Raw genomic sequence first — 25,629 nt, 5'->3', positions numbered from 1 at the left:
GTACGGTCATAAAATTTTTCACGGTGTCGAGAATCTGTTATTAATAACCCCCTGAAAAGTTGATATAGATATTCAATACTTATATAGTATTATGTTTCTGTATCACGTAAATTAGGGAACTGAAATTTTTTACTTTCATGTATAGCGACCCGTGTATAATAATATTATTCGCAATTGGATTATACTTATCTATTTCGTTATTTACGATTCTCTATTTACGAAGTGCGTGTAGGACTGTGAAATTAATCGATAGTTTTATTTAATTTTCTTAATTGATTTAATAGCAAAATTTAACTCCGCTGTGTAGAATTATGTTTGATCGAAAATAAGATGCACATCGGTTAAAAATTCTTTATTTTTTCGCTACTAAACAGATAGGGATGATCGTGGGGCTCGGTGAAGAAGTAGAGGAGTAATCCATATATCTTGTAAAAAATCGTTCAAGAATCGCAAAACACGCATCGTTATAAATCTCTAAAAAATGACAAATTAGTCATTTTGGCTATTCTGATAACTCTACCGTGAAAATGCATAAACAGTTACCGTGGCTCGTCTTTATTACAGTGACTTTTCAGCCTCATCTATTTGTAAAGGCGATTGTTTCATAAATTAGAAATCCTTCGTACATAATCCCCGATCTCGTCTCTTCCTGGAAAGTCGTCCGTGAAAATTCGGCCTTTCTCCCTTTGTTTTTTCGTCCCGCGCACGTACCGACAATGGGGACGAATTAAATGACAATGCATATTAATTAACCCCCTGCCCCCTGTGAAACGGGTGAGGACAATCCACGACAACGATTCGCTGGGAATTCAGCCATGACGGACCAGGAACAAGGGCAATTAGAGAAAATCAATGTTGCACAACACGTTTGTATGTTGCATTTAATAACTGTGCTTGAGTGGAACTCGATTCGCCCTTTGATGGCATAACGAACCACCTGCAACGTCGCATGCCGCGCTTTTTCCCCGTTTGCTTGTGTTGTAAATTGCTTCGTTTCAACGAGAACGAAGACGTAACAACATGGTGCGCGCCCGTTGCTCACGACTGGATTATTTTCCCCTTTACCCTTATACTGTTTCTTTTATCCTTTTCCCTCTCCTCTTCGATCCCTTTTATTTATTTTTTTTTCGTTTTCAGTCGAAGCTGGCTAATTAAATGAATGCCTGCCGGCGTTGCGTCGCGAAGCGTATCGATTTACGTTCCACGGGGTTGGTCATTAAAAGAGGGTGCGAGGGCAGGTTTTTTCTTTTATTGCACGATAAAAGGGGAACGTGTTTGGCGTTCGACTCGCTCTCTGATCCCCGGATCAAAGATTCTTACGTGTTTTTTTGTTTTATTCGCCCTTAATCTCTGGTGATTACGCTTTTGTAGAAATTTCATGTAGCCCCGAGCTTGAACGGGACAAGGCAGGCGAGCGATTGGCAAGTCGGTTGCTTTTATTTCGCAATTTCAACTTTAATGGATCGCGTAAGATTTGTCGGCTTGTACGAAGCTGTTTGCAAGTGCAGCCAACGTGTTAGGGTATCTTTGTAATTCGAATGTAATTCGAGTTAATTCGTGAAATTAAATGTTACTGGACGCGACTCGTGTAAACTTTTAAATGTCACTGATGGGTGCCAATTTGGCTAGATACGTCAGCATCGATTCCTCTATATTGCCTTGCCGATAGCATTACGTTACGTTCTATCAATATAATCCGCAAAATAGTAAATGTACCTATGTATTTTGCTAAAGACGATTTTCTATACTTATATCGATGGTTGATTAATTTTATCCTTTCAAATTTATCAAAATTCTCAAATGCAGAATTGAACGATTTCCCGAATATTCTGTTCATCTTTATTCAATGCTAAACGCACGTGGACAATTTGGAAATACTTTATTCGTTATTTATCTTTTATAACCGTCCCCTTCCGGGTTAAGACGAACTTCCAGTTACGTTTCTCCTTGGTCGCTTTGGAAATAATATGTATAAAATTCGGATGACAATCAACGAGTTAACCAGTAACTCAATTTAGCACTTGCAAAACATACAAATTCATCGAACCTTCTATGTTCCATGGTTTCGCAGTATTTATTACTTTTAGTTTCAGTACGTTGTTTGCCGAAGTGTACTTTAGAGATGTAGCGTAAAAAATGGCGGTAAAAGATGGTTGAAGGAAAGTAAATAGCCTTTCGAAAATCTTCCTTCAATTTAACTCGCCGGTGCGGCGATAAAAAGCATTTCTTAAGTTTGCCAATATATCGACGCATATTTTATAGGTCGAGCCATTATCGGAACATCTCTTCAGACTAGAAGCGGAGAGATGGAGGCCCTTAAGAACCAGGCTTTCGCCTGTCTTCACCTTCGGAAAGTTGAAGGAGATGTTTCACTTGTTGCTAGAGTGGTCGGACCACTTCGACGAGTATCTGGACAGATTGATCGCGGAAGGCGAGCTGATCGAGTGTCGTGAAATCTCGGCGAGATACACCGCCGACCTGATCGGTTCTTGCGCTTTCAGTAACGAGATGAATGTATTCGCGATCGAAGAGAGCTATTTTCGTAGAGAAACGAAGTATTTGGACGCGTGTTCCCAATTCCTTTACTTTTTACATAAGCATTGCAATTTATTTGTTTGAAAAGTCATTTATTGATTAGAAAATTTACAGCGCCTACGTATTTGAATATTTTTTCCTATTTTTTTTTGTATACGTATGTACAGAGAAACGTTGAGAAAGTATCTAGTGGCATCATGGCTCTTCGGAACAGCGTTAGAGGATTACACGTTCTCAGGAACGAAAGCAACCATACGAAAGGGTTAAAACATTTTCATTCCTGTTTAGCCGATTCATAGAGATCTGAGAATTTATCCGAATGCGGAAGTCTTCGTTGCTGAAAGATTCACGGATGACAACGCGAGAAGCAGACATTCGATGTTCTATCTGCATTTTAGGGATGGTCCTAGAAATTGTATTGATAACGCGTTAAGGCTTCGATGCAGTTGCTAGAGCGTAGAGTGTTCAACGAATAAATTGTGTAAATCTATTTACTTGTACCGAACGTATCTGAGGAAACGCAACATTTAATTAATGTAAAGTTTCCTACCTTCAAGACCAATATAATGACAACAACTGATAAAATAATTTCGAATAATTGCACTTGCAGGTGCAAGATGTGCTGTAAATCGGACAAACGTGGGACTCGTCACGGTCTTGTTGAAATTTAAAGTGCAAGTATGCGAAGAAACTTTCGAAAAATATGATACGGACAAGATGACGAACATTGTTTCAACCAACACACGGAATATACGCATGCGAAGCTGACAAAGCTCGTGGCATAGAAGAATAACAAAATTTGTATCGTTAACTTTTATATCTGGTTTAACGTAGCCGTATCGTATCCGCTCGACGTGGATTAATATATCGTATATGAGCGGATTGGAACGTTCTAACTGTTATTTTTATCTTTATACCTGAATTGGGAGAGCCAGAAGAATATTTCTTCGTAGTAAATCGCTTCTAAAAACGTTATAGTTTTACAAGAACAAAAGTCGTTATAGGAAAGGGTCGGACTAGCGGGACGGCGATCTACGAGATTCATCGTGATTCCAATATTTACCCTGAGTCGGATCTGCTCCGATCCCAGGGGTTCAGTTCAAGAACGAGGATTTCGTGTCAGCAAATCCGATGTCCCACCTAGCTGCTTTTTAGAGACGGTTCAAGGAACTGCATCGGCAACGCCGTGAAAAATCTATTATTGTGTCCGGGGATCTCTGCGCTTCTGAAATATTGAATTCGTTTGCTTTTACGGAATCCTACAAACGTAGATATACTTTCTTGTTATATTCAATAAGATACCACGAATAGAGTAACTTTCGAATGTGTATTACATAGTTACTTGCCGAGGTAGTAGAAACATGTAATAGGTAGCCTGATCAAGCGCGATAAGTAGATTGTGAATTTTTATATATTTAAGAAGTTTAAAGGCGAACAAATATATAAAATACACGTAACGCGTCAGAAATTATCTAAGATGGCTACTTATTTTTTCAATATTTAAGGAGCGGAAAGAAAGTCTCTACGAGGGTTTTATTTTCTTAGTTGTGTCTAAAAAGATCTTAATTTGTACGAATATCAATAGTCAGACGAAATACAGAGACGATATACAGTGAAATTTATGCATCGTGTGTCTTACAACGAAACAGGAAACGTCTAGATACGTAGTGTCCAATCGATGTAAATTCGCAAACGCAAAAGGTGGTTTACTGCAGCCGTTAACAAAGTTTAATATCGTTCTATATTCGCTTAAAAAATATAGGTTTCAAATATAGGAGTATGGAAAATGTCATGTCCGAAAATGTAAAATCAACCAAGTTATAATTATTTGGAGGGAACGAGAATCGATAGTCGAGGACGTATTTCTAGGTATGTGCACGTGTACTTGATTTCGTTGGTAACTGTTGAATTAATAAATCTGCTCAAGTTAAATTTCGCTAGAAAATTGCCTGCTAAATGTTGCAACAGCGCAAGGTTTCGTGATTTGCACACCTTGCACAGTTTGCCATAAGAAACACGTGGCGTGGCAGAGATGAAACAGGGATGACGTTTGAGGGCAAAGGGTTGAAACAAGTAAATCTTGTCACGACGGCGACGCGACGCGGTGTTTCTCTCTTCCTTCAAGCGCTTTTTAAAGAATTCGTTTTGGCTATTTTCGTCGTTGTTCTTTCCGAGCGCGCCATGAAATGTTCCCCTTGTTTAACGAAATATCGCTCTTTATTTTATCGTTACTTTTTCTTTCTTATCCTTTTTTATCTTCTTCGCTCGTTCTTTGTGGGGATAAAAAAGGACGGAACATTTTCAATTTCGCAAGTTGCACTCATCGTGCTATTACAGAGACACTATGCTTTTGTATAACTATGAACATTCGCGCATCGCTAAACGTAGAATAAACTAAAATAATTCTGGCAAAGGCGAAGATCTGAAGAGCGTAGAAGTTTTACTTATTTACAACTAACAGAACACGAAATTTCCTTATTTCGATAGCTCTGATGTCGAACGAGCATCTATATCCAGTCACGAAAGTTTGGCGTTTTTAACGCTAATAAAATTAAAGGATTTCGTCGTAACATTTTTATGAGATAAATGTAAACATTTTTTTAAATTCCTGCTAGAAATTTGTTAATACATCGAACAAGGTCAGAGTTACTTCGTATCGATATGTTTTCTTCTTTCCATAGATAAATCGTGTTATTGTCATTATCGATAGCGTTTGAATAATAGAATCGCGAAAAATCTGGTATTCGTTGTATTATCACGCGAAGACATCCTAAAATTCCGAGTATCCCGCATCGCGTGGCTAGTGTGTATTCTGAACTTAACCCCTTTCTTAGGGTGCGCCCTAGAAACTTATTGCAGAAGCAATAAACTACCTTCTCGAGCGCACGATTGTCGACTTTTCTGTGCTTTTAGTAACCCGCTCGTAATGGTGACGAACGCACCACCTCCTATTTCATTTGATGAAATCCTTTGTAACCGACTCGAGAGATCATAATTGACGGATATGGTAACAGTATCTTTAGGTTGCCGATCTTTTAAACGTTACGTCCTCGTAACAAGCTTCGTAACGGATGAAAGAGTTTCTTTGAAACACTTCTTCTAGCGACTGGAAATTTGTTCATCCGTGTTTAAATCTGCGCTAGAGATATTTAGTTACTCGACGCTAGAATTATTGTCCAAAGTATAAAAATACTGACAAAGATATCTAAATGAAAGGGTATTTTATTACCAAAAACCGTTCAAATTTACAACCGTGCGCTATTGCTGATCTATAAGGCTGCTATCGCAAATTGCGAATGCATGTCGAAGAAATTGGAATGAAATATGTGGCTATCTTATGTAAAATAGTTCGCAGTAGTTTTGTAATAAGTAATTGCTACTGATTCTAGATACAGAAGGATACGCGTCTTGGATCGGTATTTTATTAGTTTTATTACGCCGGTGAAAAGTTAAAAACCTAGTTCTAGTCGATATTGTAAAGCTCCTAACAAACGATAATATAAAAGACGGCCCACCACGCTGTAACGTGGCACGAAGCGGTTTATACCATCGTACATTTCCACGACACGGCTGGCCGATCGAGCGCACGTGCGCAAATCGATTCCCCGCAGCATCGAGATGAACGAGGAATGACGTGTACGGTTTGCGTAATCCAATAATCAAGCTTTAACAGTTTATCGCAATCGCGCACCGTTCGGTTTATTCTCAGGATGACGAAAAAAAGAGAAAAACGACGAGAAAAGACTAAAAAAGAAAGAAGAAATGCCGAGGAGGAAAAAATGTTATTCCCTTTGTGGAGTTTGCACGAAGGCAAAAGCCGAGAAAGCACCAACCCGTGATACATATTTATGAAAATGTTCATTCGAAAGTTCGACATTCAAATGGGACGGTTTTCAATTGCAGGCGGGAAAGTTTTTTCTCCGCGCGGCGAGAGAAAAAAGCTGCCCGCTGTTTGGATAACGGCTGGCTCGACTTTCCACGTAGAAATATTGCAACATTTTCGGACATACGAATCCATTTTTGTCCTTTCTACCGCGCTTTAATAGGTTTCGCGGCAGTGTATTTGCGTTGCAAAGGCCGATGAAAGTTTCGTAAAAATCGGCTGAGCGCATGAAACGCTGTTAAGTTCGTCGTACTGCCGATGGAGGGTAGTAGGATAGCTATTTCCGGATATCTGATACACTTCCTAATAAAAAGATACGGTAACAGCGTAGTAACGGTAACTAATGGAACACGAACATTTCGTACATTTAACAGTAACACGTACCTGTAAATTTTAAACGAATCGTAGATCAACGAATTGCTAAGTAATAAATAGTTGATAAATAGCAGCTTCGAGAGGTGTCTCGTTATCGGTGTTTATTTACGAGTGACAATTGTGTTTTCGATTTCATAGAGACTTTGAGACTTTTTCCAAATACGGCGTGCTCCTTTCGGTTCGACAACTTAGACCCGCATCCTTACAAATGAAATCCAAATCTCAGTTTCAGCTGATAATAGTTTTGACAATAATGATAAAATAGTACTTTGTGCGTATCATATAATCAGGTAGTGGATTTCTATGCGTTTATACGAAATTTAAAAGTACGAAAATGAATTCGTGTAACGCGCAAACATATATCGAGTATTTAAGATAAAACGTTTGTCGTAGTCTTCGATAGGTAAAACGAATCTCCATTTAAGTTGCCATTTCTTTAGTTTAGTTTAATATTCGCATAAAAATTCTTGAAAGCAGTGTATTCGGAAATGATGGAAATCGGTGACGAAGACGAGCTTATAAATACGTTAGTTTATACCTTATAAAAAATTGAAAGTAAGTAGCTTTGTATTTGATACGTAAATACCAGAAATGGAGGAAATCTTAATGACGAAGAAATAACTATTTTGTAAATCATTTATTCCGAATTATTTGTCATCTTAAATATTCGATGTACATGTACATGTATATGTACGCATTAATCCTGAGTTAATAAGAAATCGAGGCATTGAACTGAGAAATAATCTTTTTTATTGCTTCAATGATTATCCGCAGACACACGTAGTGCGATAAAATGTGGTAAATGACTGCTTCGAAATATTTCTGCGCCAGTTTTATGGTGCGTTTAAAAAATTCAAATATAACTCGAGACATAAATTTTGATACTTTGTGGTGGACAAAGTTTCGACAGAAACAATGGATAGATTTATCATATTACCGCGTTAAAAATTATTCTGTTTAATATAGAGTTTCTGTTGTCTTTTACTTTCTAGATAAACAACAAACGCGGTAACGATACGCGTTGATTAACCAGCGATTCAAATTTAACGAGCTTAATGAGAGAAGTAGCAATAATTAATACAGGGGCTTGCGTTCAAACTTCCTTTATTGGCTTTTATACGAATTTATAACATGGTTTTTAATATGCTGAACATAAATTTGCTCCTATACCCGCTAGACACACACAGTGATCGTTAAGCTAAAAATGCTATGGTAGAATTCGCCGTTATTTGATAAACTTCGTTTCGAAAAAATTCGATGATTATTGATTAATCGCGTCGAGAGTCTTTGGAACGAGAAGGATTGAATAATTTGACGAACGAAAAGACGAAAAAAAACGTGGAATAACTTACGGACAGGGGTGCGCATAAAATACGAACTGACTCGATCGTCCAACCAAGCCAGAGCATCATTGGCTAGAATCTGCTCGATTCTAACACCGATGTTCTTTATTCGCGTCAATCAACATACGTAATCAACGATCATAACATACACACACGGAGTAGAACCTAAATAACCCGTAATCGGTTTCAAACGTTCTCCGCTAATCCCCTGGATAACGAATGAATAGTAAATACGACGTTGGAGCTTCTCACACCGTTTTCTAACATTTATCTGTTCAGCGGGGGTTGAACAAGGGGAATAGCCTGTAGTGATCAGAGCGTGGCAGGAGGGGGTATGAAAAGTGGTCGGAGAATGCTTTAAGCCAAACTGGAGCCGAAGGGTGGCGAAATCGCACGAATCGTGCCGACCCGAACCGAAAGCTCGGTTGCCCCTGTCAGTAGGCCTGCCGCAACGCAGCAGTGAGCGCGCCTTCTACCACGCGCTGAGATTACGCGACTTTTTCCCTGAATTCCGTCGATATTCGCCATACTTCCACTGATTTTCCCTACCGATACGCTTCGCTTATTATCCGTTGGTAAAACGATCGTAACACGAAACAAATTATTGCCCTTAAAACTCGTGATTCGTCGTATTGGTGCTATCTTTCGTATTTTGTGTACGCCTTTAACGTAATTGTACAGATCTGTTTTACAGCTCGAGGTAATCGCAGAACAGTGAATAGGATGGAAATTAGGTCTGTTGGAACAAAGGAATATAATTAGATGCAATCTGATACCTCTTTACAAGCGGTTGTCCTTGTTCTTGCGTTTCGATGGAGCATTCCAGCGGATGAATAAAAATCCATCGATTCCCAGCAAGCGACCTTAATCGTTCGTATTTCCAGCGGGACCAAGAGTTACCAGTACTTTGGAGGCTACTGATCGTAGAACCGTATCCAGGACGAAAACGAGTTTGTAACCATTCGCTCGAACAGAAAGTAGGAGTTCTCGTTGTTGCTCGTTAGTTTTGATATTCGTGGGTCTTGGGTGATCGTGGCGATCGAAAAGATAGCGGAGTCGTCGTCTTCACCGGACGTAGCGGGATTCCGATACATCATGGTGAACCATAAAGCGACTCCGATGACATCCCATGCACCCTCCGAGGCGATCGTATCCGATGGACCCTAATGACACCGGTTCGATGTTATCATCAGCATCGTCGGGGTCGTCTATTTCCGTCGCTTGGAACAGCGCGTCCTACGCGGCCAACTTGCGCTGAAAAAGGGCAGCGTTACGTCATTATCGGCGAACGATGACGGCAAGTCGTGTGATGTGTAACCGTGTATGAAGCGAGCGTTAATGGACCGTGGACGGAGCGTACGATTAACCGATCGAGTAGCTCCATTAATAACGACGAAGACGTTTTATAGAGAACGCACGCAGTTGCATCGAAGGGGATGACCGAGCAACTTTAAAAAAAAGACGAAGCACCCTCGTCGAGCCGCATTCTCGTTCGGTCGTTTCGTGAATGAACCCCGTTCGATCCGTTTGCTCGACACGCGCCTGTGCATTATTCTACGCGTGTGTATGCGGTCGTTTACGGTCACGGTAACGCGAAAGTTGATCGACGGTTTTCTCGTCTCTGGCAAGCTGCACTATCGTCGATCATCCGACGTCGACGAACGTTGTCCAAGTTGTACGTACGTAAATATTCGGGTTTATTCGTTCGTGTCGATAAGTTGGTGAAAAGAAGTTAGAAGTAGAAGCGGTAGAAATCGCGATGTGAAGTTACAGAGAAGCGAGTGTGCTGTGTGAAGTTGGCGCGACGGTGTGCCACGACGAATAGCTTCTGGAATCCCAGAAGACGGAGAGAATCGGTTCGCAGGCGAAGTTGCGACTCAACCTATCGGAGAACTAGATTCATTGAAACTTATCAGCTATCTCGAGCAACTTGCTATCCTGGAGTTAAGGTGTTGGATATTCGAGGGGGAGCAGGGGGATTCGCCAGGACTCGTCTGTTCAATTACACACAGTCCCAGGATGAAGGGGATGCTTTTGCTGATGAGCACGCTGGTTTGGTTTGTTGCGGCGGAAGTTTTCCTTGGCGATGTCGACGAGCCGAGTAAGTAACTGAAACTTTTGATTCCCAACCAACCACGTACCTAGCAACTATATTAAAATAGAGCTGTAATTGTATTTGCGATTATAAGCAATTTTCAACGACACGATCGTAAAGACTGTACCTAAAATACCGGACACACGATGTCTGTAAGATGGCCGTATAACGCGTAGATTTTGTCTCGGCAGACTGTCTGGCTGTCATTTTAAACACGGTCTCCATTACCTGTGCGGCTAGTTTAATATAAATCAAGATTTGCTAGTTACGCATTCGTGATTTTTATTAATCGTGACGATATTCGTATCGTAATCTTTTTCTAAGCGATGTATCTCGATCCATCTGCACACCTCTGACTTTGATCATTTGCAAATATTTTGCGACGCCGTGCTCCGCTTAATATTCTGTTTCATTCTACTCCTTTCTCTTATACGGTATATAAACCATATATGTACATGTTCGCTGTTGCAATTTGGTTCACCGTGAAATGGGTATGAAAGTTTTAGTGACTCGATATACGTAACGATAAATTTTATTTTATAGCTACATTTTCGATTTTCCTATTTTTGCTTAACGAACGTCAGTTTTTGACTCTGAAAGAAGTCTTTGAGCAGGAAGGAGCTTTTAAAACGAAGATAACTTTACAGGCAAGCTGAATAATTCTGATGTCTAATTTTTAATAAAAGCTATATTACACGCGATAACATTTAAAATCCAAACTATCTTCGACAGTTTGCCCAAATATCTCTCATAGATTATACCTACTCATCGACTACAAACTGGTCGATGTAAACCGAGACTCGTACCACGAATAATTAATACACGATATCCGGGCAAAATTGCGAGAAATGATTTTCTAAGACTTCGCAACCCATCCGATATTCGTCGTCGCGACGGTAATAACGCTGACCGAAGGTAACCAATAAAAATCTGTCGATCGTCAAATGGAACTTTACCCGACGAACGATCGCGCGAGGGGCTGTCAGCCGTTGCTGAAATTCTCACTGGTCGCGACGAATTTAACGTGATCCGTCAAAATGTTACGGGAAACGGCGCGATCGTTGCAATTACGCTTCCAATTAATGCCGAAAGACAACTGGCCGCGGTGTCAGTCATCCGTAATGACGCTGTCGGCAGGCTCATAATCGTTATGAAGCATTTATGGCTCGTGATGAGGCTGGCGCTCGTGCACGATGACTGACGGTGTATATGTAGGTGTAGGGGACGGGTTGGTAGAAAGGAAAAAGAAGGGAGGAGGGCGCGTTAATTTCAATACGTTCGATGGTTGCTACGATATACGTGGACAGTGTGGAGAATTCGGCTGTCAATAGTTGTTTTGCGGCCGGCATGCTTCGGTTTCCGTGCTCTACGACATCGTACGGTACCGCAACCCGTTTATTTAATCGATGCATTATGCAAATTGACATAACGACTCCACTTCGGATGCAGTAATCGACCACCATCTCTCGACTGATTCACAATGGGACAATGTGTACGTTGAATAATTGGCAGTAACGTGTGTTGCGGCTGCGGCTTCGAAATCAAAGCTACTGAACTCCCTCAGGACTCGGAAAGCGATGGACACGGGCGCATCTCTTCGGTATAGATACTTACTTACTTACTTACTTACTTACTTACTTACTTACTTGGCAGACTTAGAGACGCTAGAAAGTTACGAGCTTTGAAATGTTTGTTTCTTCGAGAACAAGTTGGAAATGGTTTAGTTCTGTAACTAGTTGGCGATGTAAGATCAAGCCGATCTTTACATTAGCCGGAAGAATTTCATTTAAAAGATTGGATTTGGCTGTGATTGTACGGTCTATACTACGGTCTATACGTACGTACTTGGAATGTCGAATACGTATGAATACTATAGAAATACTAGGTTGGCCAGGAAAGTTCTATTGTCAAACTTTGGTAGAATATTTGTAACTTTATTTGCAGGTTTCCACAAATCGCAGATAGTTAGCGTGCATGTACCGTACCGTTGAATGTATCTAAATGTTGTACATAATAAAATAAATTATAAATAAATTGTACGCGAAAAGGACGGTGTAACATTGTGGGAGAAGTTATACTGGCTGTTGAAAATTTGATTAATAAATTATTCCATCAAAGAATGAATTTTACAAGTTATATCGCGCACAAGTATCAGATAAAGTAAGTTGCGACGGCTGGTCCATCTCCAATAGATGGATAGTTTGTTTAAATCTTTAGAAAAATACTTATACGTACCTACTCGTGAAACTGTTTGAATTCTTTCAAGCCTTTATAGCTCGTTTAGTGTTATCGATGCAAAGTTAATAGTTGACGATGACAATGACCAGGAAGAAAAGATACGCGTGAAACTTTCATTAGCTTCCATCACGAATTGATCGATACATTGCAAAGGTTTAATTAATCCAGGTAATGAAGGTAACGACTAAAATTTATAAGCGTTATACCTGTGTTAAACGATGTTGACCGACACAGGTGATTATTAGAGAAAGTTAAACATACGTATAGTTATTAAATTGCACATACGGTAGACATAATAATTAGTGCATTATGCGTCGAGAGGTTTCGAACCTGCCTCTTTGAAGGCGCTTTAACCTTAATTGCATGAAAATTGACACGTCACAGGGTGAATAATTCCTCGATGGTTGAATTTATGCTATCTCCATAGTGGTATCCCGCACTTTGTTACGTGCAAATGAATATTAAATTCTATTTTTTGTTTACTAATCTTTTGTAATGAATTTTCAATATTTCAATACGCTCTGTATATCGCAATACATTATATTCTCAAAAAATTCGTATCAGTATTTATATACTTAACGTCGGTTACTCAAAGTATTATATTTGAACTCTTGTTATAGAAAACTTTGATGGGAAAGACTATTCGTGCTATATAGAAAATTTTTATGGTTTTGTAACGTCTGCGATAAATAGGTATTTGTAGTCACGGGCCAGAGTGATATCATACGTGTGCTATCTTTGATTTTTCAGAGACTTAGGATTTTTCTAAATGTCACGACTCAGAGAAAACGAGTCTGTTGTTAAATTAGCTTGTTCTCGTATGTATAATATTCATCGTATACGGATAGAATATCGTCACGATAACGCAAACGCGTACATTCCGGGGGCGAAATGATACCACATTAACGAAATTTATACACGTGTTTAGAGGCAGAAAACTTCAATCGTAATTACGTAATATGAAATTAACAACGAGTACGTACATATAACCACCATCGTTCTCTATAGTTCGAAGCAAATGGTGTGGCAAGAATTTGTACGGACTCTGAATACCGTTCTGTGACAGATTATCCGAATACAGCGGATAATAAATTCTTTCATTCGTCAAATATGTTGTACGCTTCCGCGTATGCTATAGTCACATAGCGATCAAATTACATGCGAGTTCTCCATTGGATCGGCGATATTTCCTCGAATCTCTTCGTACATTGAGCGAAAGCGTTCCAAACGATAATTTATCGTTGCGATAGAAAGATTACTATGTACGTATGTAACACGGTGACGATGGTAACGTGCGCGTGAACCGTGTCAAGGTATCCGTTCTCCGTACACAAACGCGTGTATGCAACAACTTAAGACCTAAGTACATACTTAGCTAGCATTTCTGCTTACCTCTGAACGTGAAATTGCGATAAATTTGCGACATTACGACGCGGCCAAACTCCGTAGAAAACGCGCGATCGTGCAAAAATTGGATCGCGCGCCACAGTCGACTTAGACAGCCGGATTTAACGTATTTCACGAAATATTATATTCCGTGGCCGTTTCTTTTCTCCAGGAGCTTTGATATCGAATAATCTTCGACACGCGAGCTACATACGTACACGTTGCTCGTTAGAAGGTTTTGTTGTAACGACGCGGTGGTAACGTCGTTGTTGTGCGCGGCTCTATCATTTTCTTCGGCCATACTTGATGAAAACATTAGAGTCGTTATAATTTAAAAGAAACTGTACCCAAGAACAGTTGTTCTTTCTTGAAAATTTGTATCATGACGGATATAGAGAACGTTTATCGTGATTTTCCATATGTTAACGGGTAACAAAGTTGTATCGACGGTTATAAATAAACTGCGGTCTTATTACGTATTTGTGAGAAATTGAAATATGTAAATGTAAAAGCAATCAAATTCTGCCAACAAGAAAGAACGAATTGATAGGTTTTTAACAAAGAAATGTTCACGCATACCCAATAGTTTGTTCGCGGAGACTCATTTATATTATTTCCAATCGACAGTTTCATTAAATATACATTGCAAATGAAACTGGCTTTTAGTACGAATTTTCTTCTGTTTCGTAAATGACGATCTTCTGAACAAGCATTTGAAAGAATTTAGTAAAAGCGTAACGGAAATTTTCATTTTCATCGCTATCCCTGTTTGATCTACTCGATATTGGGGAACATTTGCCATACGCGTGAATCTTTTAAACTTCTAATCCCGGCATTTTTAATGTTTCCAACATTACAGTACATTTAATGCGAAAGTTACAAAGCATTGGTTCAATGGAAAATTCAACAACTTTATAAGAGATAAAACATTCTCCTCGGTTTTACCACTCGATACGACCATAAAATTCTCATCGACGATTCGATCATCCCCTCGCTAACTTCAGCATGGTGTTATTACTATATTTGACGTCTTTTCATCAGCGTATCTTTAATTCGGTTTCTTTATCCACGGACGCGCATCATCCAAGCGTAAATATTCAAATTAAAATGTTTTATGTAAAACGTGCAGCAAAATGGCAATAGGCTGTGAGAAACGTCTAGAACAACGCAGCATTTCCTTTGCCGCGACAAATTTCAAATAAACGGACAGCTGAAATAATTTCAGCGGCGGCGGACTTTCTATCTTTTAACTGCTTCCGTTTCCGAAGTTTTCTAACGCGGACGAGGGAAGTTCATAGAACACGAACGCTGCGCTCCATGGGTGTTCCTTGTTCCTTGATCAGGAATAAAGAGGGAGCTGCGAGTACAAACCTCGACGGAAATGGTGGCGAATACGCGGAAGGAGATGACGTTACCCGCGGGACGGTGTTGGCGTGGCGCAGCTTAGTGCCTAGCAGGCAGAGAAAACGCTTTTAAATATTTAAACGCACGTTGGACGCGACGGGGAATCGAGCTTACGAATTTTATGCCGTTCGTTAAGCGGAGATATAATTTTCCGCCAACGAGCTGTGATTTTTTTTCAAAAAACTTGCGCTCGTTCCGCACCGTTTCGATGAATTATGTTTACGCCTATAGAATGCCAAGTTTTTATTCGTTGCGACGCAACAGCCAAAGTATTGCGAGTTATTCGCGAAAGTTTTTCGCCAGTGTTAGTCGAGTTTGCGGCGAGGATTTCCTGTTGCGATACGAGTTATTAAAGCTATGCGTATAAATTATCTCTTACGAGACTTATTTCCTATTTTCTCGTATTTCTCTTTGCTATTACGCGTCTTACGAAGAGATTTTACGTTTCGAAAACCGAGCGCGTATTTATTAGCGATCGAAAGAAGGAAACTTTGCGGTTGTAAGAGAAGATAATCGTTTGAACGATCCGTAACGATGAAACTAGACACTCGTTGAGAAAGTCTATCGAATCTTATGGCGGTTACTTTCGACAATCGTCCATCATGGAAAACGGAGACTCGTTCCCGCTTTTCTTCGATTTCGGATATGCTGCGGAGGGTCCTGAGTTACGTGCACTTTGTCCGAGGCGTGGAACGATCGTGTTTCAAAAGTTACGACAAAGAGGAAACTACTTTTCACATTACGTTTACCGCGATATACGTACACGAGGACACGCATACCTAAATGATTTCTGTTACACGCTATTTGCCTAACTTCGAACTTCGATTCCTCGTCTCACTCGATCTCGCTTCAACTTCCAACTTACCTTTTTGCTTCGCATTTAACACTTTCGTCGCGATGTCTCGGCGTTTCTTGCAACCAGTTACCTTCGCATTTGCTCACGATTGCAATGCCTAAAATTTCTATTTACACAAATTTTCATCAATCCCCAACGATAAAGATAAATTGTTGGGCTTTTCAAGTGAAAACCATTGGTAGACATGTGAGCGTTTAAAGGAGCAAGGATACATTCATCTCACGGTCAACCATTCGTGCGATTTCCTGGATCCGGCTACTGGTGCATATATCCAGCACATAGTACGTACCGGCGTGATGCCAAGGCGAAAATTCCGCGTTTTGATACTGGAACAAGTCACTGTGCTATGTATACTTTAGCGAATTTATATTTAAAAGAAAATATTCGTTCGTAGAAGGAGCAGAAGAATTTTTCGAGATCATACTCATATTATTGGATGTAGCATCGAGTCGATGAAAGCGAAGTTTTGCGATTTTTCATTCAAAATCTAACTTGATCTAACCTCGATCTAAGAATCGCAATTCCATGCACATGTGTATGCAGTTTCGTTTTTAACTACTTATTCTCTGGAGTAAATGTAACGTAACAGCGTAGAATTTTCCTTTTTTTCATAACTTTTGGTCCATGACTATCCTATGACTCGGATATGTGCGCGTCACTCAAGAACCTTTTCTCGCTTTATTCTATTATACGATATATTCGAAGATCAAGGTCACCGAGGTAGAGGTCTCTTTTTCCAGATACGTGATTACCTTATTTTCATTAAATACACGATATTTGAATATCGATATTGGAAAACAATATTTTTTATGCACTAATCTAATGTTTATAAACTATGGCTATGAAACTTTTTATCGATAACTTGTGTTTGTATTTAGCTTGTATTTAGCTAGTTTGTATTTAATACGTGTATACGTATACATTTATTACTTTTGTATATATATATGCATGTACATGTGTATTACGAAGGACAGTTAAAAAATTTAGTAGATACGTACTTCGTATTTACTTTTATAGAGGTCAAATTTTTTTATTTACCCATAACATCGAAAGCGGTTAAAACGGTAGCAAGTGCTACTTCAAACGGTAATTGAAATTGCGTTTTTCGGCAAAGTACGAATAATGGTTACACGGAAATATATTTTTCTCCATTGAAGCGTTTTGTTAAAATTTCAATCGCATAGGTACCTATTGACCGTGATCGCAGGAAATTAACAAATGAAAGTAATTTGTTTTCCCATCAAGTCACTAAAATATAAACGAGAAGGTGATAGCGCGTATTGACGCATACTTGCTTTCGTTCGATTGAAATAAAAATAAATTGTTGTTAATTGATGGGGTAGTTTGGATATCGTTATATAAATATAGGAAATACAGGAAAGCCAGAGAAGCCAAAATACAGAAGAATGTCACGAATCTAGGATTTCGAAAGGAAGTAGCGTCGTTCGGAAGACAAGAAAGGCATTTGCTCCAACAGCTGTAACGTTTATACAGGATAAGAGATAAAAATTTGTACTTGCGTATAAGTGCAAAAGATGATCGATCACTAGCCTGTCTGCCAGTTTTCGGACGTTTATGGAACATTTGATAGCGCAACGATACACAGAATATACAGAATACGGAGATATATACGGAATAAACGGAATTATACGGAATAAAACAATTTTCTACTCGAATGCCATTTTTTCAATTACCTACGTTCGTAAAGATACGAATTTGCACGAATATCCGCTATCTGTTGATCACTTTCGATCAAAATATTACGCTAACAACAAAACTACGACATATAACAATAACAAAACATTAAGATATATGGAAATGTCTGAGAAGTTAATCGGAGAATTAAGCGACGTTTTGAAAAAGACGAAAAACGCCGATATCGCGTTTAACGTAAAAGAGTTTAGAAGGCGTGGTACGAATTCTGGACAAGGAGAAGCTTGCTGGGACGCGACGCGACGCCATGTGACGCCATCTCAGGAGAAATAAGTATTTATGTATATAATACAAGTGAAAGGGAAGACGCTTCCCTCGGGATATCATTCGCGTGCGCATTGTGCCAGGGGTTACGTGGCAACCGGGACGCTATGAAAAAATAGGTTTCAGCATACCTACCCTGCGAGACGCGGCGTAACGATCGGCAACTGGAGATAACCGGAAGCATTTCGTAATACACGCATCCAGTTCGCACGAATTTCTGTTGTGCGGCGAAAGGGCAATGTTAAAAATAGGAGACTTTTCATAGTACTTGAGATTGGGGAAAACTTTCGTTCACAGTGTAATTCCATACGTATCCTAAGACTGAAATCCGCGAGCTTAGCTCGGTGGAGAAAGCATGCCGAAAATAAAACGACGAATCGAGGGAATTGTTTTGGAAATGTTTGTCTTACTTTTAATTTTCTAAGTGTATATTTACATTTATAATACTAATTTTTAGGAAGTGTCCATAAAAGAAATTGAATAAGAGAAAATATGTTTACATTTATCCTGCATTGTATTTTTTTCAATGCATCTTGCAATATGTAAAGGGGGGGGGGCAAAAGTATATTTTAGCACATTTGTAATTAGATAATTTACTCGAACAAAAATGATAAAAATTGGAAACTAAGAAACGTAAAAACCTTCCTTTGTCTCATTTATCTACCAGCTGCGTCATAGTTGCAGCTCGGTATGGGACGAATACCGTTCGTGCCAAGTTTGTTTTGTTACATTGTGTAATTTATCGTCTTTCCAAAAGTTACTTAAATCTTTGTAAACAGTTTAGCGACAACAGTGATTCTTATACAAAGAAAGTTTCGCAGTTAGCCATTATAGTTGCTATAGTTGTATAGCTGTCATTATAGCAGGTAATCATTTGTCGTTAAGGAATTAATCCGACGACGATATTAGACGTACCATATATTTGGTATTTTTATACATAAAAAACAAGTCGTCTGTTGAAATTATTTCTGTTAAAGATAATGAAATAATAAACACATAGCATTTTCCCTTCCACTAATCTGTAAGTTTACGCTCACATTACAACTGTTTAAAACCGACTAGTTTAAAGTAGCGTGCGATGATCATATTCAAAACGCGATATCTCGTGTATACTGCACTTTGCTTATAAAAAACCAACAATTGCAAAATGGGAAAATGTCTTTAAACCTGGAAAACTTCCTTCGCAACAAGGTTTCATTCGATCCAACTGTTCGCTCTGTGGAAATCGCGGAATCGTTATTCGATTCACTGGTTTTTTGAAAATAATAATATTGGTCCTGACGAAAATGGTAATTTTAAGTGGTTGGCCGTGTACGCTTTATTTCGAGGGCGCTACGCGCCTGCAATTTCGGCACAGCGCTGCACCGGTCACGCGCGTAAAAAGCAAAGCACATTTCGCGCGACGTCGCATGATTTTTCAACCTGCCACGGTTATACGATTCGCGAAATTCAGTGGATGTACAAATGGCGTCGTCGATCGCTGTTACGTGATTTATGAAATTCGTATTCACGCAATCGTTTTCTGCGTACCCTGTTCTTTCCGCCTTTGTGTTTATCACGATCGATGAATACATCATCCGCGTGGCCGATGGAGATTGTCTAATCGTAAACCATTAGAATTGTAAAGTAGAGTTTATTGGTAGAGTATTCGGTTGTTTGAAAAGTTAGTGAAATTCAAGGAAAATTTGACGATACGGCATCTAGGTATAAAGCTAAATATTAAGGATAGAAGGATACAAAGCGCGAGGAAAATTGGCGGAAATTCAAGAGTGATTCAAAAGGCGTCCATAAGATTCAATCAACGTCTAGAGGTGTCTTTCTCCAAATTGTCGAACTTATTGGGCGGAAAATATTGAAATTATACTTTTATATTACGTTTCTATAACGTGTACGCGTCACTGGTAATAATTAAAATACAAGTCTAAGTCAAATAATATTCCGATAAAGAAACAAAGTTTTTTCTTATTTCGATAGCTGTGTACACGAAGCTAACACTTAAATTTTTACTCAAGCTTTTTGAAATAAATCGTTTTCCAATCCGTTGATCGAACGATGTTGCGTAATTTCACAGGAATAAAATTTGTCGAATAGCGAAACTTGGACTTGGATCGAGCACGGGCGCATAAACAAATTGCTTCCAACACGACAGACAAAAACAACGACGTTGCCGGTAACTTTTTTAATAATCATCCAGGCCCCGTGAGAACGATGGCAACCTGTAACACTTAATTTCGCAATCATCCAGTGCAAGAGCCTTATAACAGAACCTATCGTTGTCGACGTTATTAATTTGCAAACTGCGCGAGGCAAGGTGTCGCGAACGAGAGTCGGCGAGGTGGGCTGAGTGCAGCAGGGATGGGTATCGCTTCGTAAATCACTCTGTAGGATTTATTATCGAGTATCTTGGCGAGAACGGTTGGTGCCCGTCGACTGGAAAAAGAGCAACGAAATAAAGCAAAAGGAGGGAAAAAGGGAGCGCGAGGAACGACGAATTCGCTTAAAAGGAAGACATCGGTTCGGGAAACGAGTACGGTGCTGTTGGCTCTCGGAAGGCAAGGAAAAAATGGCGAAACTATTCGCTGGAAAGCGATAAGCGGCGCGTGAGAAAAACACGGAGCTCGAGCTGCGTTGGAAAGTTGAGTTTCGATGTGAAGTCTAAACTAGACGAACGTGCTCGTACGAGTGAACTTTTCGCGAGAAAGCAGCTGCCTGCAAAATTCACCCGCAAACTGCCGCCGAATTGTGAATAATGTGTCGGTTGTGGCTGGCCCATAGGATTTTCAGTGGCCGTATCTCTGCTTCGTTGCCTTTTCCAACGACGTTTCCGTATCGATTTGCAACCCCGTTGCGGCTGGATTTATAATTAACTCGGCCGGTTAACGGAACCACACTCGTGTAAACGTAATACTCGGTTATCTCGGTTGCAATTGTTATGCGTACACCAGGCACTGATCGATGAACAACCGTAAGTATGACAAAGTTACTCGATATGCAGCGATTTTCCAGGTTAATCAATCCGGAATGGAAATTACTTCTCTTGGCGTTAGAGTAACGAACTTGACTGTGGTTCGTTAGAGGCGATCAGTTGAAATAGTTTTTGGCGGACTGTGATTTTCCTGGCTAGTACCCGTTTCGGCAAAGTTTTCCTTTTCCTGGTTTTATGTATCTGTATCGTCGAGATCTGTGATCCTACGTCGTCCGGTAAAGGAGAACGATTTTGTGAAACTTTTGTCGACAAATGCTGTTACGTTATGAGGAGAAGGATGTGCGTAGAGCGAAAAGAAAACGAAAACGAGAGAATATAATAAAATGTATAATATTATACGTAAAACAATGAAATTGAACGTTAAAATTAATACTATCAAAGTTCTGTTATTCCACCTTTCGTGCAACTACGTATATTTGTTTCATTTGAATTATTCGATACCATATTTATGAATATCTAATTAAATTATTTAATTTAATATCCTGCCATGAATAGGTATGTTTTACGATATTTCCAAGTATGTATTATTTGTTGTTCATTTTAATATATACTTTTCGAGATATTCCATCGTATCCAATTAAAACGGATATACCATACACAGGAGTATATGTTTCTGTTTTCACTGTTTGCTCGTATACCATTGGGTTTTTTTGTACTGAACGCGAACAGCACGTAAAAGAAGAATATTTACACACGGCGGAAACAGTACAGCAATGTCGTAAAGTTAGTAGTCGCATGTTACTGCAAACATGCTTCCAGCATCCAAGGAAACGTATTGACAGAAACTGGAGGATATAAGAACTGCAACGTTGCTGAGGATAGTTGGAGCCCCATAGTCTTTACGAAAGAGATGTAAAACGAGAAAATTTCGTCGTACATCAAATATCGACACAACTCGAGGCAGAAGAATTTAAAGCTTTATTTGCCATGCATATTTCATTTTACGATTAACAAGTCTCTTTGAGAAACTGCTATTGCTAATGTAGCGAAACACGCAAGAGTCGGATACCTACATGTGCTTCAAATACGCTGTATGTTTAAAATACAGTGCCAAACGAAGATATTAGCACGGCTCGTATCTTTGTATAAAATTCTTTGAAATTTCTAAAGAATGTGATTTTCTATTTAACATTTTTGTAAAATATAGCTGTCGACTTTAAAAATAGTTAAAATAAAAAAATGGAACGAAATAAAATACACGTAAAGGTCTGTTTCCAGCGGACCAAAAGTATTGGCACGTTTGAAAAGTTCCTTATCGCGTGTACGCGTTGTACCTAAATTTGTTCAATGCACTTGAGCCTGTCGTCGCTATCGTTGGCCGCTAACCTGGACAATGATATTGCGAAACAATATCTTGAACGATCAAACGAACTTAGGTTGCGTGAAGTTGGACCACAATTGTGTCATCCGCCTCGTTCTCGAGATTACCAATGCAGTAATCCTTCCGCTCGCCAGATCTCACGTTTAAAGTCAACGAAAGCAAACGCCGCACAGAATGCAAGAAGTTTGTTCGATGTTTGGCGAGTATTTCGTATTCTCGTTCTATCGACATATGCATATGTATAGTTCTCATTCGGCTTGTTATTATTCTTTGTAATGGAATTCCAAGAAATACAGTAGATTCTCTCGCTCCTGTACTGTATGTAGTCGAGTAATTCTTTCAACGAATCGGTTAAAATGAAATGCAGATTCGCGCGAGTTGTCGGCGATCGATCTTCGCAATGGATAGCGGTCTGACTTGGCCATTAATGGATTTAGATAGACCTGGGAGTACGATCTCCAGTTTCGTTGCCAATGCTTTCAATCGAAAATCCGTCTGTTCGCGATACCTTTAAAAATCGGAACCCATTAACATTAACCAATTCGAGAATCCGTTTCGCTCTTGCAGCAAAGAAAAGACGTTTCGTCTAACTCGTTACATGATTCCGTCTATATAAAAGAACGAGTATAGGATCGGTGGATCGGTTAAACGAGAATTAACTTTTCTCGTAGATGTACACAGAACGTGACAAAAATGTACAGAACTCGATCGCTCCGATTTCCATAACTTTTTAATACGCATGACTCTGAACAAATTTTTCCTATGCGTATAACCGGCACGCTGTGGGCCAAGCGACCGATCTAGCGGTACGAAAGTCAATTTGACAAATTTCACCTAAGAAAAAAAATTTGCATTTGCCCAGATTGTCAAATGTGCGAGGAACGATGACCTGAATTTTGTTAAAACCATTTGCGCACTAATAAAATGTTACGTTTGTCTGCTAACGTGTTATGCGTGCAATTTTCTTACTTGCTTCTTACTTGGGACTCTGCTACAGATACGTACACTCATATGGGCAGAATTCAACGCTCATGTTTTCGCGAATATCTCGGAAACTAGGCGAGAAATTACATGGAGCAGCGCGGCGGTTGCGTGCATAGGAAAAGGTTGTGCGAAAATTACGGAAATCGGCGACGAGAGCAAACTTCCAAATAACTTTTAGACAACTATTTGTATAATTAATATAAAAATAATATAATGATAAATAATGTAAAGTATAATAAAAATGAAACCATATCCAGTGAAGTAATACCGGAAATCGAAAGCTGGTACGAGGTATACGAGCCTTTAGTGCACTTTACGCGTTTTCTTTGAATTCATAGGGATCGACAGCCGCGGAGGTATAAACGCGTTTCCAGCCTTTTCTTTGGAACTCGTATAGTTGGTGATCATTCTGAACCATAATCGCAATGTAATATTTGATCTTGCAATTAACGCGTTCGTATTGAAAGGTGTCTAATCGCAGCATTTAAAGAAATGTAACTTACATATCTGCGGACGTATAATCGTGGAAGTTAGAAAACTGCGATAAAGATAACAATGTACGTAAACGATACACTTATGTATGTACGCCACATACATACATACATACATACATGCGCATGTAACGTGCTTTTCTTCTCGCATGCTGTCTTTCGTAAAGACAGTGTACAGACATGTACAGTGTACACTGTTTCAGAAACGCGGTGTATATTTACGAGATCTACAATATCTAAGATCGTTGGTTTTCCAAGTTGCTCTAACAAGTCGTTATCTTTTTTGTTCCATATACTCTAAAAGTCGCTTGACATTACTTGGAAAGTAGTAAAATATCATCGATTACCAGTAAATTAATTTCTTCGATAAATATTCCACAGCGAGATCAACGTTTACGTACGATTTATATTCGCCTATTGTGCGAATGTCCAATCATACACACACACACATACACGCATTCACGAAACCTTCAATCAATCTTTCGCTCCCTGATGGATCACTGACAATCACGGCGCATAGACGCGTCTGTTTCTCGTAATCGAACTTCCAAAACCGCCGATAAAACATATAAAGATATAACCAAGTACACAGCTTGAAAATCAGGTAGGACGTACTGTACGTAGCATATTCGTGAAACGTTTTTAATCGAACAAGCGTCGAAATACTTTCGCGAGTGATCGAACGTAATTTATTGCGACATTCGTTTCGTCAAGTTGCGAATTCAGCTTCTGGCCAGTACAATAGAATAGCGATAAAAAGTGGAAAAACAACGACGAGCTTTTGATTTTTATTCGTAAAATTATTTCGCATTTACACAAATATCCGTCGTCTCCACGCTATTTTCGTTTCGAAGGAAAGATTCGCGCCCGATCTTGTTAGAAATCGCGCGGACGCCGATTTTCCTTATCGCTGGACGTTCCACTCAGCCTCTGGCGAAGACTGGATGTCGATTATCGGATGGATGACGAGGCGGTGCGGCTATGCGTGCGGTGGTGTTTATCACGTGGCTATAATTCCGTCTACGGCGAAGAGAGTAAAGAGATTTGCATATAAAACAAGCAATTTACTCGGTTACCATGATATGCACGGCCGAGGTGGGGAGTCATTACTCCTGCTTTGAAGGGTAATGGAATAAAGCGGTTGCCTTGTGTTCGTTTTACATCGTTATAGCAGTTATCGGGAATTTGCTTTGATTATACGGTGGAAACGCATGGTAATTTCGGCGCGGCTATTAACCGCTGAGAATAGCGCACGGAGAACAGAGGACGAGAGATCGGGCAACGTGTCGTTTTCGATATTTAATTTCATATCGCGATCCCCTGACGACTAATTTATCGCTGGTAATCCTATTTGCCGCGGTACCGATCCCTAGCCCCGTTCGATACTTTAGAAATAAACCGCGTCAAATTCGGACGGATTCCACGCGCTTTCCACTCGGATTACACTAAACGGTTGATAAGTTCAATGATATATCTGACGAAGATTCCACAAAATTAGCTAATTTCGTATAAATGTATTACGGAGATACGGAAGCGACGTAGACAACGTTTCAAGCGGGAAACGTCTTTGAAAGACACTTAAAAAAACGTGTCTGTGCTTAAAATTTTACGTCGAATGTTCGTTAAATTTAATATGCTTTCTTACTACGAACGATGATTATTTGGAGGAAGAAACGATGTAGGTTGAAAAAGGTTGAAAAGAAAAGCGTGTAACGCTTTTGCGAAAATGAAGGTGCCTTCGCCTCACAAAGGAGC

At 39.5% G+C, this 25,629-nt stretch overlaps 1 protein-coding gene across 2 annotated transcripts in view; it reads left to right on the top strand.

Annotated features, from left to right (window-relative positions):
• Window positions 1–25,629, top strand: part of LOC126871920 (hemicentin-1-like) — a 104,444-nt gene that overhangs the window by 40,534 nt on the left and 38,281 nt on the right. The window contains exon 1 of one of the 2 annotated variants that reach the window (XM_050631281.1): window positions 8,490–10,237. The exons of the other annotated variant lie outside the window; for it this stretch is intronic. Within the exon in view, the coding sequence (XP_050487238.1) occupies window positions 10,156–10,237 (82 nt within the window). The 5' untranslated portion in view covers window positions 8,490–10,155. Of the gene's footprint in view, window positions 1–8,489; window positions 10,238–25,629 lie in introns of those variants that run through there. 2 annotated transcript variants of the gene reach the window in all.

The sequence above is a fragment of the Bombus huntii genome, chromosome 12, assembly GCF_024542735.1.
Source record: "Bombus huntii isolate Logan2020A chromosome 12, iyBomHunt1.1, whole genome shotgun sequence".
In the NCBI taxonomy this organism is placed as follows: Eukaryota; Metazoa; Arthropoda; class Insecta; order Hymenoptera; family Apidae; genus Bombus; species Bombus huntii.
The sequence above is the reverse complement of the archived record's forward strand: the minus strand, read 5'-3'. Positions and strand labels throughout refer to the sequence as shown.